The sequence below is a fragment of the Sorex fumeus genome, unplaced genomic scaffold (genome assembly GCF_029834395.1).
Source record: "Sorex fumeus unplaced genomic scaffold, SorFum_2.1 ptg000037l, whole genome shotgun sequence".
Taxonomy (NCBI): domain Eukaryota; kingdom Metazoa; phylum Chordata; class Mammalia; order Eulipotyphla; family Soricidae; genus Sorex; species Sorex fumeus.
In genome coordinates this window covers 54,218,965-54,235,219 of record NW_026606094.1, presented here as the reverse complement: position 1 = coordinate 54,235,219, position 16,255 = coordinate 54,218,965, and the positions used below count along the sequence as shown (strand labels likewise).

General features: G+C 38.7%; 1 protein-coding gene across 1 annotated transcript in view; it reads right to left on the bottom strand.

Annotated features, from left to right (window-relative positions):
• The window catches only part of SCIN (scinderin), an 87,763-nt gene that overhangs the window by 54,952 nt on the left and 16,556 nt on the right, over positions 1-16,255 (bottom strand). The window contains exon 4 of the mRNA XM_056118425.1: positions 2,374-2,523. Within this exon, the coding sequence (XP_055974400.1) occupies positions 2,374-2,523 (150 nt within the window). The remainder of the gene's footprint in view (positions 1-2,373; positions 2,524-16,255) is intronic.

Genomic DNA, 16,255 nt, shown 5'->3' with positions numbered 1-16,255 from the left:
ATTTTAAATTGACTGTCTTAGCTATCATTCTTATTTACATGTTTGAAATACTTAAAATATTTGTGCATTGTATCTCTTAGAATAAGATTTTATTTCATTCTGTCTGCCATGGAGGTAGAGGGAGGGTGGGAAAGGGGGATATACTGGGGATATTGGTGGTGGAGAATGTGCACTGGTGGAGGGATGGGTGTTTGATCATTGTGTGATTGTAACCCAAACTTGAACGCTTATAACTATCTCATGGTGATTCAATAAAATAAAAAAATCATTTCATTATTTTAATAAAATACTAATAATAAAATTAGTCACTTCATTTTTCAAAAAATCAACTATATTGCCTATTATTCTTATTTAAAATTAAAATATTAGTTGGAAATGATTACTCTGGACAAGAACTGAGTGCTGACAGGAGGTGAGGAAGAGCAGAGAGAGAGAGAGAGAGAGAGAGAGAGAGAGAGAGAGACCATAGCTTAGAGGCCAGCCGGGTATTCTAGGGGAAAGGACAGTTCAGATAGAGAAGGGAGCACCAAATGGAGGGTGTTTGGAGGATCCTCCCAGGAGGGGAGATGCAGGTTGAAAGCAGACTGGACTGAACATGTTTGCCACTCAATGCCTCTTTTGCTGATCACAACAACCAAAAGGAGAGAGAGAACAAAAAGGAATGCCCTGCCACAGTGGCAGGGGGGAATGGGGGGGACGGGGGGGGGAGGGATATTATCCTGGTGGTGGAAAATGGGCACTGGTGGAGGGATGAGTATTTGATCATGGTATGACCGAAATCCAAGCACAAAAATTTGTAAATCTACAACTGTACCTCATGGTGTTTCACTAATAAAAAATAAATTAAAAAAAAAAAAGAGAGAGAGAGAAAGAGAAAAAAAGTGCCTGCCATAGAGGCAGGTGGGGGGTGGTAGGAGAAACTGGGAACATTGGTGGTGGGAAATGTACACTGGTAAAGGGATGGGTGTTGTAATACTATATTACTGAAACCCAATCATGAATAATTTTGTAACTGTAGAAAAAAATAGTAAAGGTAATTGAACTTAAAAAAATAAAATGTTTAAAATTCTTAATGTTTAAATGTTTAAAATGTTTAAAATAAAATGTTTAAAATACTCCAAATGACCTAATTATTCACTGTCAGACTTGCTTTTCAGAGCCTGCCTAGGCATATGGAAAGATCATGGTAATACCAACAGGTAATATATTAATATCACAGAAGGCTGAAATGGGTCATGGTTTCCTGCGAGAGAATTTTGATTTCTCCATGGACCATGTACATAACAATTTGATCATCTTATCTGGTCTTTGACTTTGTATTTTATTCAGATGTTGTCTCCCTTTTTTCTTCTTTGAGAAACTCTGTCCTTCATGTGGCAGGGTCCTTGCTTGAATTTAACAATGTGTATATGTCTAAAGGAGTCGAATTGTTTACATGATTCATCTTTTTTTTTTTATAAACAATGTCACATACATTATATTTACCTTCCCCAGGCTGGAAACTATGGAAATTGCCTAGTTCTCTAATTTTCCACCGGAGGTATATGTGTAAGTAGAAAATCTGTTAACTACTTATACATATTGTATGTGTATTATTATATAATTATACAATATAATTGTGTGTGAGAGTGCTGCATACTGATTTTCATATGAGAATGCTTTGTTAATGTAAATGTAAAGCTACATTAAGGCAAAGGCCTCCCTGCATTTGATGAGCAGGTTTTTGTTTATATGTATTTTGGGATAAAAAATAATAAAATTTGTAAATTTGTAAATTTTGTAAAAAAAATAAAATACTTAAAATATTTAAAATATTTGTGTATTTTATCTCATTCTTTTAATTAAATGCTACCTGTAAAATTGAAGAAAGTCAGTTTTTTTTTCAGAAAAAATCTAAAGTTCAGATTAATGGATTGTTGTTACTTTCCTTCTAAAATATATTTTATTAATCAGCCTTAAAAACGCTATGCATTGGGGTTGGAGCGATAGCACAGCGGGTAGGGCATCTGCCGACTTGGGTTTGATTCCCAGCATCCCATATGGTTCCCAGAGCAACGCCAGGAGTGATTCCTGAGTGCAGAACCAGGAGTAACCCCTGAGCATCGCCAGGTATGACCCAAAAAGAAAAAAAAATGTTACGCATCTCTTTGTTCTCATAACAAAGAAAATAGGAACCTGTCCTCCACTGAGAGAACACTGTTGAAGGAAAAGACATTATATTTTCTTTATTTCATTACTTGGATAACCTTGGTATTTCCTTTTCCTTTAACTTAGCCTAGATATTGAGAGAATGTAAGGCTCCCACCCCTCCCCTACATATACACACAGATTTGGAGTAGAAACTGTCTGAAACAGCAACACAAGTCACGATACCTTTATAAGGTCTGTTGGTTCATGTCCATCTTCCACCACAATGAGTTGTGCTCTTCCTTTGCGCTCATTGTCTCGAATGCCAATAGCAACCTGGCTTGCCTTCAGACGCTCATATTTGTTGCATGAGGACCCACACCACTGGTAAATTTCCTAAAACAAAGAGATAGATATTTTGATTCCAGGAATATGTGGAGAAGATTCTGTGCTGTATAATGGTAATAATAAAAAACATAAGAAAAAAACTTAAAAAAAACAAGGCTATAAAAATAAATTTAGAATATTAACTGCTGAGATGAAAATGAATGAAAACTATTTTATTTATTCTTCATCTTTTGTCTCTTTGTTTTCAGATAGCATTTTGAAAGTAAGCATTTTGTGCAGAAAAGACATCTGAAGTCCTAAGTTCATTGCAGCGCTATGTACAAGAGCCAAGATATGGAAACAATCCAAATGCCCATAAACCAGTGACTGGATAATGAAACTATGGTACCTGTACCCAAATGGAGTAATACCTAGCCAAAAAAAAAAAAAGCAAATCATGCGATTCACTGCAATGTGGATGGATCTGGAGAATATAGTGTTGAGTGAAATCAGTCCAGCAGGGACTCAGAATGACCTCTCTCATATGTGGGATATAAAAAAATGTTGTCCACAGATACAAAGAGCAGGAGAACTGGTATTCAGTACAAAGCCTGCACTGAGTAAGGGGATAAATTAGTGAAGGCATCACTGGGACAATGGGGGAGGAGAAAAGTGCCTGCTATAAAAACAGGTTGGTCGTAGCAGGGAAACTGGGGACATTGGTGGAGGTGAATGGATTAATGTCGGAACAATATAAGCCTGAAACACAATCGTAAGTATCTTTGTAAGCTTGTAATTCATGGTCATTTAATTAAAAAAAGTTTTTAACATTAAGCTTTTTGTAATAAATATCTCATGTTACAGTATCTCACCATTCTTTGAATACATAATTCATTAATTGAAATTATTTAAAGTTTATATACATTACCTATATTAACGATAACAAATATATTTTAGAAATGAGTCCATGAGCAATTTATAGTAATAAATTATTGATGACCACAACAATTTACATAAAGCTTTTCTGGGGGAAAAGGTGCATATCTGACAGTGCTCAGAAATGGCCCATGTTGGTGCTCTGAGATCATCTGCAGTACCAAGTATTAAAACCAGGGTTAGCCATATGCACAACATGAGCTTTAGAGCTCTATACTATCCAGTTCAAAACTTCCATAAAAATTTAGGGGGCCTATCAAGCAATGTTTACTCAGTAGGCCTTGAGGCTGTTTTAGAGATCCTTGGTCAATGGGCCTGAGGGCTCAGTGCTGGGCTTGATGGGTGATGCTCAAGCTCTGTGGTGCTGGTGACCATCAATGCCACCCTAGCAGTGCCAGGAGTACCACAATCTTCCGCTGTAATGTTCAGGGAACTCCAGGGATATTACAGATGGCATGCCACAATGATCTAATCAGAGTCAGCACACACTGATGTTTTCCCAGCCCCAACAATTTTTTTTTTCTTTTTGGGTCACACCCAGCCAGGCTCAGGTGTTTCTCCTAGCTCTGAATTCAGGAATTACTCCTGGTGTTGCTTGGGGGACCACATGGGATGCCGGGGATCCCCAGGAGTGATCCCTGAATGCAGAGCCAGGTGACCTTGGTGACCCCAAGCTCTGCTGGGCCAGGAAGCCTACACTACTGTATCCCAACACTAAACTGGATCTTCAGGACCCACGAGGCCCTGCCCAAAACCAAAATAAATGAACTATGGAAGAGAAGAGAGACTCATAAAGAAATGAAAACAGATTGAGTTGGGATGTGTGTGCAACTCCAAAACTAAAGTGTATCTTAACAATTCCTGTACAAAGGTATAACATTAATTAAAACCTTTGACACAGAAATATTAATTTTAATGAAATATTCACCGAGAAGAAAAAATGCAAATGGTCAGAATTTTTATTACTATATGACTATATTAGTGAGATGTTCAAAAGATATGAATGAAATGCTTAATGAATGAATGGGTAAGAGTCATATAAATTATGACATGTAGGAAAACAGTTATGCTATAATGTAGAAATTTAGACAAGATGATAGAATAAAAGCTTGATGTAGCATAAAGTAAACAGATTATAGCTATTTAGATGAAAATATTACATACTTTAGACCAGGTGTAGATTCACAAAGTATAGAGACACAAATGTAAGATAATGTTAAGATATTATTTTCACGATTAAATGTGGTTTAATGAAATCAAGGAAAATTTATTAGAACTCAAGGCTTAGGTGTGAGAACAGGTTTATTTTTTGTGTTTATAGTTTTTTGTTTTTTTTTTGCTTTTTGGGTCACTCCTCTGGCTTTGCACTCAGGAATTACTCCTGGCGGTGCTCAGGGGTCCATATGGGATGCTGGGAATTGAACCCAGGTGGGCCTTGTGCAAGGCGAATACCCTACCGGCTGTGCTAAAGCTCCAGCCCCGAGAGCAGATTTTAATCACACATTATTTGGTTGGTATAAATTCACGAAAGCTTTTTTTTGAAACTGTTTGACATCTTAGCCCCAATCCCCCAAACAATGCCTGCTTTTAGGATCAGGAAATCCCATTTCTAGGAAATGGCAGAGTAGCAATATTCAAACGTAGAATATAAAGTCAAAGAAAGAAACAAAATTAAATATTCAACAGTATGGATATGACTAAGTGTGGTTACATGGATACAACAAACCATTCGTTCTTGGTTAAAAATTGAGGGAGATATTTCAACACCTATGTAGAAAGAGAGAAAGAGAAAGAGAAAGAGAGAGAGAGAGAGAGAGAGAGAGAGAGAGAGAGAGAGAGAGAATAAGACAAAGTCATGGAAAATATAGTTCTATTTAGGTAGAAATAAAAGTATAAGCTCTGGTTCTATGTTTGCAGGGAAAGATTTGCAAAGATGTATAACTTTAACACATGGGAAAGGGCACGCAATCATAGAAAACAAGGCTTCAACATTTATTATTTCTAAGGTCATTTGTTTTCTCCTATTTTTATGTCATGAGCATTTATTAGGAACTTATGATGAGTCAGTTGTTGGAAATAGAGAAATGGAAAAATTAGTTCAAAGGACTGTCATGCAGAGAGCTAATGCTCACAATATTTACACTACTCATGGTTTTCAAAACATGATTCCATATGGACTTCGTAGGTCAGTCTTGGATAGGAGTGGTTAAGTGTGAGAAAAGAGAAATGCCAGTGATCAGACTCTTGTGATGTGACGCTGGGTTGGCAATTCTTAAGAATATCTAAATTAATAGCAAAATAGAAGAGCACTGGGGCTGGAGCAATAGCACAGCGGGTAGGGTGTTTGCCTTGCACGCGGCCGACCTGAGTTCGATTCCCAGCATCCCATATGGTCCCTTGAGCACCGCCAGGAATAATTCCTGAGAGCAGAGCCAGGAATAACCCCTGTGCATTGCCAGGTGTGACCCAAAAAGAAAAAAAATAAAAGAGCACTAACTACTTCAAAGAAACTGGCTCTTTTCTTTGATTGCAAGACATTGCCAGTCCAGAATAGTTCCCTTACTCAAAAATAATGCACTGAGTGCTGAAATGGAACAGGATCACTTGTAGACATGAGGCGTCTCTGAATAAGGTAGCCCTGCTGATCTCTCTGATCTCACCCTCTGTGTTTCTGATAGTCTTATTACATTTCCTATTTAGGAATAAAATATTCAGTGGGTTAGGGATGTGGTTCAGAGGAGAGCATGTGTGAGTCCCTGGGTTCCATCACAGTATTGCCCCCTTCCAAAAAAAAAAAAAACTCAAATCTTTATAACAAGTAAGATGAGGGCCAGAGTGACAGATAGTACAGTGGATGATGCACTACACAAGGCTGACCTGGGTTCAACTCAAGCACGCCAACCCATCTTGGTTCTCCAGTCCCACCAGAAATGATCCCTGAACACAGTTAGGATGTCACGGTCATGGTCCTCTCGTTATTCATGGATTTGCTGGAGCGGGCCCAGTAATGTCTCCATCATGAGACTTGTTACTGTGCTTGGCATATTGAATAAGTTACGGGTAGCTTGCCAGGCTTTGCTGTGCAGGCAAGATACTCTCGGTAGCTTGCCAGGCTCTCTGAGAGGGGCGGAAGAATTGAACCAGGCTTGGCTGGGCTGGCTGCATGCAAGGCAAATGCCCTACCGCTGTGCTATCACTCCAGCCCACAACCAGATGTAGCCAATAAAAAAGTTAAGGAAGGAAAATGAAACTTGGCTATGGTTTGCAAGTCCACTCATCCCAGACTCTGATCTAGTTAGCATGGTCAGTGTCTATTTATTGTCCGTTTATAAGAGAAATGTGAACTTTTGATATTGTTTTCTTTCTCATCTCTTTTCTGTATCTGTGCATCTGAAAATGAGGCTCAGATTGGGTGTAATTTGAATACCATGCTCAAATTAAAAGTTATTAAGTGTGAAAATAAATGGTTCTTAAGAATCAGTCAGTACCTAATCACTGAGAATTTACATTAAGTGGTGAATTTACATTAAGTGGTGATGATTTTTAAAATACAGTTAACTTAGTATGATACTTAGGAACTTTCAGTAATCTTCTGGTCAGTTTTGTTTACTGACAGCTCCCAAGGTGATTTTAGCTTTCAGCTGGAGCTGAATACCCGGAGAACATTACAGTGAATCTATATTTTTAATGTCCCGCTGGTGCCAAGCAGACTGTTTTGCAGTGTAAACGTAGACTCTGAACTCTGATTCCTTTTTAATTTTTTTTTTTTACTTTTTTCTTGAGGTACTGTAATTTACAAAGTTATTTACAGCATCCAACTTTACAATCAGCCATGATCAAATTCCATTTGTATAGTTTTCCTGAAATCAGATCTCAACCCATCACACCAGTATCAGAGATCATTCCTGCCCGGGCTCTAGGACTATATGGGGTGCCAGGGATTGAACCCAGATCAGCCTCATTGCAAGGCAAACGTGGTAACCACTCTCCTATCATTATGACTCCTGAACTCTGATTTCTTGCCAACTTTATTTCAACAGATTTTATAAATGGATCTTTGTAGGTCTGAGAAAACAAATGCTTAATATATACATGGCATCAAAGATAGGAAGATCAGCAGTCAGCTCTGGATTTAGCAGTCTTACTAGCAAGCTTTCTTACTGACTTGCTCTGTATTTTATTTTATTTATTTATTTATTTGCTCTGTATTTCAAAATCATCTAACTGGTGTTTATGTTCTTCCTTAGATCTATACTTAACAGTAGTATACTATATACTTAGTAATATACTAGTATAACTCACCTACTTCAAAGAGTTATATAAAATCACATTAAATTTTATTATCATCTGCAAAGTATTATGGGAACTTGGCAAATTGCATATTGAATATAATTATAATTTAGCCAATATTATTAAAATTTTACAATAGTCTATGGGTCCCCAGAGTTTTCATATACTGTAAGTTTGGGTTGGAAGATTTTATTTGCTGTAATAATTAAACTATAGAAAATATTCATTATATATTAGAAACCACAGTTTTCCTCTTTAAAGTAGCATATATATATAAATTATTCATAATAAACTTTAAAGAAATGAAAATGTTCAGAGCCAGAGAAATTTATTTTATTTTAGGTGCTCACCTTTCCTGTGGCGAACTCTGGAGCATAGTTGGATATAAATCCCCCAGATCCATAACAAATCCCCCCCCAAAAATAATTTTTTTAAATAGGATTTTTCTTTGAACTCAGATGGCTAAATTATTTTTGAAAATGTTACTATAAACTCAAGCTCCCCGTGGTGTATTCGATATGCCAAAAACAGTAACAAGTCTCACAATGGAGATGTTGCTGGTGCCCACTGGAGCAAATCGATGAACAACGGGGAGGACAGTGCTACAGTGCTACTGTAAACTTATTAAACAGGAGAAACAGATGCTTTGTACTATGCTTAAGTTTTTCTTTTGTTGCATTTATATTGAATATTATTTTTGAAAATATTGAAATTATTTTTGTAAAAAGATACAAAAAAATATTTTGTAAAAAGTCTTTTGTGCAATTTTTACAAAAGTGACATAATAATGGCAGTCTCCTGCCCCCGCGCCTGGCTGTCCTCGCCGGGGCCCCTTGGAGGGGGTGGGCTGAGTTTTCCTGCCCACCCCGAACAGAGCTCCAGCAGCCGAAGACCTCCAGAATCAGTCACAACCATGCTGAGACCACTCTCCAAACGCATGAAGGTACCGGCAGAGGAACAAAAACATGCGGATCCCGGGGCTGAGATCTCCAAGCCTGCTTGGATCGGGGCTGAGCATCCTTCACCCAGATCCTCCATCTTCCAGTAGGCAGGGGTCACACCCACCATCTGACCCCCAGCGCCATGTAATCCCATCAACGGCCAAGACCCAGAGACTATAAAACCTAGCTCCCAGAAGCGACATCTTATTATCTCATTCTTGCTTTGGACAACCTGGCAGGTTATCGAATGTTACCTGCCCACATGGCAGAGTCTGGCAAACTCCCCGTGGCATACCCAATATGCCAAATACCAGTAACAATGATGGATCTCATCCTCTTAACCCTGAAAAGCCTTGAATATGGCACTTTTTAAAATCTCAGGGCTAGGATGAAGGAGACGTTATTGGGGCCTGCTCGAGGCAATCGACGAATGACAGGATGATCGTGATCGTGATTGACATAATGATGTTTACTAGCCTTAGGATGTTGTTGTTTTTTGTTTTTTTCTTTATTTCTTATCTCTGTCCAGGACTTCACACACACTCTGAAAATAAGTCTAGATCCTAGACATGAGGTTAATTCAATAAGAACTTGGGCTTCAGCTATTTTTTTTTCTTTTTGGGTCACACCCAACGATGCTCAGGGGTTACTCCTGGCTCTGTGCTCAGGAATTACCCCTGGCGGTACTCAGGGGACCATATGGGATGCTGGGAATCGAACCCGGGTTGGCCGCGTGCAAGGCAAATGCTCTATCTGTTGTGCTATTGATCCAGCCTCCAGCTAAAAATTCTTAAAAACCCAAATTATTTAGACACTCATATTAGAATACCATTTTTCAGTAAATTTTAATGACCTTTTATCCAAATATAGTTTATTTGATAATGGCAATACACATTAAAGTGTGCTTTAAAATTTTAAACAGAATTTTAGCAATTTAATACAGTTGAGCAATTTATTTTACCATGAGTGGATGATATATTTAAGGCCATCTTCTTTTTTCAACTTAAAAAAATGTACTTCTAAAAAAATTTATCTGCGGCATCATACTTTACAATGATAGACCTTCTAAGGGTCTGACACCACACCTTCCACCAAAGTATCCACTTCCCTTGGCTATTCTCTCAACGTCCCCCTTCCTACTCCACTCCCATACCTAGTCAAGGTAAGCTTTGTTCTGTTGATCAGTTCTTGTTTTCTGCTGCTTTTGGCCATCTTTGTTTCCAATGCACGTATAAGAGCTCATTCTGGTCATTCTGTATCAGTTCCTCTCCCACTAAGCTAACTTCACTCAGCATGATACTTCCCAGACCAATAGAGTGCCATGGCCCTGAAATATATGTGGATATAGTATGCTGGAGCGACAGCACAGCGGCAGGGCGTTTGCCTTGCACGCAGCCAACACGGCCGACCCGAGTTCGATTCCTCCGCCCCTCTTGGAGAGCCCGGCAAGCTACCGAGAGTATCTCGCCCGCACTGCAGAGCCTGGCAAGCCACCCATGATGTATTCGATATGCCAGACACAGTAACAACAAAGTCTCCAATGGAGACGTTACTGGGCCCGCTCGAGCAAATCGATGATCAACGGGAGGGCCTTTACTTACTTTACTTTTACTTATAGTATTTTACCAGAAAGACATAAAGCCAAACACGTAATCTACTCAGAGGTAGTTAGCTAAGATTGCTTCCCCACTGCACAAGGAGATTGTGTGAAACTGTTGTGCAAACCCTCTCCTGTAATTTAACTTCCTTTAATTCAATTTCCTTTAAAGTATAAACCTCAAAATACAGCCAAACCTCAGCCAGACCTCCTCTCTGGACAGGAAATAACATCAGAAAAAAAAAAAAAGCAATGCATAATAATGCCCTTGAAAGAAAGCAGGATTTTAAAAGCTGAGTTTAAGGGAGCTTCCAAACAGTCCTTGTGATGTTGACTCATAACATGTGCAAGAAATTCAGCACAGACTTGACATTCTTTTATCCTTTTGTAATTTATTTATTATGAATGCACTTAAATGATATGAAAGAAGGGGCTCCACCTCTCCTTCCTTGACTCTACGAGTCTTACTTTTACTGTACTGAGCTTCACATTAGATTGAGTTCAGTTTAAGAGTTCCTTCAGAAATCTTTCTAGGCTGAGGTTCTCTAAGCATAGCTTTAAAATTATAGTGACTTGTGAAATAGCTCCAGGAATCCATCTTTTAAAAATATTAAATCTTATAAAAAGAAAGACTTTTATTTGGGCAGGGGATAACAAAATATTTAAAGACCACTTGGTAGTTTTTCTAAGTCAAGTCAAACACATTCTTCAAAGAAATATATATATATATATAAATATATATAACACCATGCATGACATCATATATCATATATTTTAGCACTGCACTGTCCTCCCGTTGTTCATTGATTTGCTCGAGCAGGCCCAGTAATGTCCCATTGTGAGACTTGTTGTTACTGTGTTTGGCATATTGGATATGATACTCTTGGTAACTTGCCGGGCTCTCTGAGAGGGGTAGAGGAATTAAACACGGCTTGGCTGGGCCAGCTGCACTCAAGTCGCTTATTTGTGAAGATGCATATCTTGCCTATGTCTACATTTCTCGTGGGTACTCTGGTTTCCTCCCACATTCCAAAGAACTATATACAGTTCACTGGTGTCTCTACTGTCCCCATATGAGTGAGGGTGTGGCTTTGGGTTTGCCTGTGAGTTAGCCCAGGGTGGGTTTCTGTTTTGCTTTCTGAGCTATTCAGATAGGTGCTGAATACCCACAAGGTTGAACAGAAATAGTCAGGTTAGAACCGAAGGAAACACACAGATTATTGTTCAGAATTAAAGTGTTTTTGATATCTTTTAAAAAAGTTACTAGTTTTAGCAAGTAAAAATATGCTGTGTAGGAACTTAACTCTAGTTTATATCAATTATCTGACAATTAAAGAAGTTTTCTTATACTTGTTTTGCATAAGGTGACAATTTTCAAGAATCAGTTGATAATGTTATGGGGACTTAATCGATGTGTCTTTAAAAATACCAAGTGAAGGATCACAGAGGATTGGAAAGAGCACACAGGACAATTGATGGCTTAGTGACCAGAACGAAGACTACATAGAAATGAGGGCAGAGCAAAGATGAGAGGAGAGAGATTCAGGGACACTGAGATTATAGGTACAGACTTGGTCAACAATGCCCTTTGAGAAGGATATGCCAAGGGGAAAATGAGTAAGGCAATTCGAACCTGGCAACAAGGAGTGTTGCTCCTTGCTGGAACCAGGTACAGAGCTTGGAGCTTGGAGCTTGGAGCTTGGAGAGTTCTTTTTGTAATGACAGTGACAGCAGGGGAAATATTACTTTCTGTCTAGTCAAAAAACTTGCAAACCAAAAAAGTGGTTATATTTACATTTTATCAGAACCCATTACTGCCAGTCATATAAGTTGATGACTGAACTATTTTTTTCCTGCTTTTTGGGTCACACCCAGAGAGGCTCAGGGTCACTCCTGGCTCTGCACTCAGGAATTACTCCTGACGATGCTTAGGGGACCATATGGGATGCTGGGAATTGATCCCAGGTCGGCCATGTGCAAGGCAAGTATTTGCCCTACCCACTGTACTATCACTCTGGCCCCTATTTTCATCTTACTGGCTCTTGACGTATATGATACTAAGTTTTCCGATATCTTCCAAAATCCCCCATATGGAAGTGATAGTTAATATTCATTTCACATTCCAATAATCTGGGGTTCAAAAAGTACTAACACCAAAGGCCTATTTCAAACCTTTTAAATTAGAATCCTTAGGGCTCAAAAACTAAGCATCAGTAATTTTTTTTTTTTGACTACAGCCATTGGTGCTCAGGGCTTACTCTTGACTCTGTGCTCCAGGATCACTCCTGGGGGACTGGGGGATGATATAGGTTGCTGGGAATCGAACCTGAGTCAGTCACAAGCAAGGCGAAAGCACTTTATCCACTGCACTATTGCTCCTGTCCAAGCATCTCTATTTCTAAGGCCTCTAATATGAAACCATGATTGAAAACAAAAGACTAAATCTAAAGTCTTTGAGAGTTGTTTTTTATGCCCTCATATAGTCTCCAATCACAATGTGTGCATAGCTCTGCTCAGCAATCCTCACATTACACTTTGTCAATACTTTGACTGAGTTATATGTGGGTGCCTCTCAATACTGAATGGTACCTAGAGGTCAAAGCCTATCTGTTTCTTTTTCTCTTTCCCTTTAAAAACTCTTTGTTCCAGTGAAGGTAATGTGCATAGCATGGTCTTGACATTTACAATCTTGGCATACAGTTACAACACGAGTTATTTTTCATCTTCTTTATACTCAACAAATACTAAGCACATAATAAAGGCCAGTCATCCCTTAGTTTCATCACAAGGTAAAATTTAGCAATGTAAGATTAGGTTAGGTTTTCCCTTTGTTGTGGTGTCACTGTTCTCCCCTCATAAATGCAGTAGAAACCACTGCTTTGTGTTGAGGACAAATTTATCCAGAGCAAAAAAAGACTTTGCTTTGAGTCTTGTATTAAAATTTGCATTTCAAGTTTCAGCAAAGACAAACATCTGAATATCAGCATAGTTTTAATTTAAAGGAGATTAATTTCGCACAAGGTTGTACTTTTCTGTACAGAGTGGGGTGATTAGTCCAGTTTTGAATGTTGAGAATGAGAGTTTAGCCCTAGGTGTCTGAATTTTTATAGGAACCAGACAGAAGGCAATGGGGGAAATGAGGTAAAATTAGCTTGCGTGGCATAAAGAAGGTATAATAACTAGAAAATTACAATGAAATCAGAAAAACTTCATAACATGCAATGAAATTTTTAGAAAAACCTAGGGCACTTTATCTCCACATATTTGTCATTCATCCAAGTAAATCAGTGAAGAATGACCTTGGATGATGTTAGGGTAGCAGAACCTATGGGTCTAATAAGGTGGAACAGCATTGCCCATAATACTACTAGAGCAGGAGAATAGTGAAACAGAGTATCTGTTCACTAGAAGGGTCTTGTAGTGAATATGTGGGTGAATTTCAAGGCCAAAATATTCAGGCCATGAATATTTCAAACCCCAATACTAAAGAATGAATGAAATGATGAAATGGGTTTACTGAGAGGGAGAGGGAGAGGAAGAGGGAGAGAGAGGGGGGGGGAGAGAAAGAGAGAGACAGAGACAGAAACATAGCCATAAAAGCAGGTGGAGTAGGGGGTAGTCCAGGGAAACTGAAGACATATATGGTGGGAAATGTATACTGTGGAGGGACTATATGACTGAAACATAATCATGAACAATTTTGTAACTGTGTATCTCACTGTAATTCAATTAAAAATAATAAAGTGAATGGGTGGAATAAGTGAATTGCTTTAATCTTAAGCAAATTTCTCCTTTAAAAAGCAATATTTTTTTTATTCTTAAACTAATCATGGAATGTAAATCAAAACAGCAATGAGATATCATCTCACACCACATAGACTGACACACATCAAAAAGAACAAGACCAACCAGTACTGGTATAGATGTGGGGAGAAGGGACTCTCTTTCATTGTTGGTGGGAATGCCGACTGGTCCAGGCTTTTTAGAAAACAATAGGAACATCCCTTAAAAAATTAGAGATTGAGCTTACATATGACCCCACAATACCACTTCAGTGAATATATCCCAGGGTGCAAAAAAGCACAGTAGAAATGATATCTGCACCAGTATGTTCATTGAAACACTGTTCACGACAGCCAGAATCTGGAAACAGCTCGAGTGCCCGAGAACAGACAACTGGTTGAAGAAACTTTGGTCTATCTACACAATGGAATACTATGCAGCTGTTTGGAAAGATGAAGTAATGAAATTTGTTTATAAGTGAATGTTCATGGAGAGTATCATGCTAACTGAAATGAGTCAGAAAGAGAGGGACAGATATAGAATGACTGTACTCATTGTGGAATATAAAATGTCATAATATGAGACTGTATTATGTAACAGTAACAGTGATGGTCCTCATTCCCCTGACTCTGAAAGAGCCCCCAATATGCCATCGGGCTACACTAGCACATGACAGGGATGAATCGAGATGTTACTGGCAGCCGCTCAAACAAATCGATGAACAATGGGGTGATTGTGCTAGTGATAATGAATATGAGACTAACACCCAAGGATAGTAGTCACAAGAGCCAGGAATATTGCTCCATGGTTTGAAGCCTGCCTTATGAGCAGGTGGAGAAGGCAGCTGAGATAGAGAAGTCAAAGATGGTTAGAGGGATCGTTTGGGTGGAAGATATGGGCTAAAAGTAGATAAAGGACCAAACATGATGGCCTCTCATTATCTGTATTGAAAACCATAATGAGCATAAGTAGAAAGAATAAGAGGGAAATTGCTATAGATGTAGGGATGGGATGGGATGGGATGGGATGGGATGGGATGGGATGGGGTGGGGATGTAGGGATACTGGTGATATTGATAGTGGAAAATATACACTGGTGAAGGAATGGATGTTTGATCATTGTACGACTGAAACTCAAACATGAAAGCTTTGTAACTGTAGCTCACAGTGATTCAATAGAAACAAAATTTTAAAATAACTAATCATGGAAATAATGGAAATAAGGGGGAAAAGATAAAAAATAATTGAGAAGATAATTTATAGAATGAAAGAAAAATTAAATCTCTATAAATATTCATACATGAAATATTTTCATTTATGTTGGATATATAATATATATCTATAGATATCTGAAAATTCTTTGAGTAACTGTAACTTGAAGTCTTATACTTTGAACGAAGGAGTGAGATTAGTCAGTAAATGAACTGGCAGTGCAAAAAGAGTGGAGATGCAAGTATCTGATTGGTGACAGGAAAGCTAAGAGTGTACATAACTTTAATGGGCTGTGATTGTGTTGATTTTGTTTGTTTGTTTTGGTATCACACCCAGCAGTACTTAACAGTTGCTCCCACTGGTGCCAGGGATCAAACCTTGGCCTCTGGCATGCAAAACCCAGTGTGTGATCTCTCTAGCTGGAGTTGAATTTGTTTGTTTGTTTATTCGATGGGGGACATACCTAGTGATGCTCAGGGTTAACTCCTGGTTCTGCCCTCAGGAATCACTTCTGGTGATGTCTGGGGAACCAGATGGGATGCCAGGGTCAGCTGCAAACAAGGCAATTCCCCAACACTACTATATGATCTCTGACCTCCTGAGATGAGTTTTTTTTTCCCTTTTTTGGGTCAGACCAGGCGATGTACAGGGGTTACTCCTGGTTACTCAGGAATTACCCCTGACAGTGCAGAGGGGACCATATGGGATGCTGGAAATTGAACCCGGGTTGGCCGCTTGTAAAGCAAACACCATACCTGCTGCACTATCGGTCCAGCCCCCTGAGTTGAGTTTTTAAGGATGACATAATGTAGAATGACATTGCTTTGTCCTTTCTCCACAAGGAGCTTAGGTTTATCTGGTTACACCCATCACAGTGCTCCTGAGGCACTTCCATTCCATTGTGTTTATCTGTAAACATTCTTCCCTATGCTCTCCTCCCAACCAGTTAATCAGCTTTCCCCCTAATCAGACTCTGTTAACTTGTAAGGTTAGATTCCTCAGAAATCTATAATTTTATATGTATGAGTGAAATATTGCCTTTC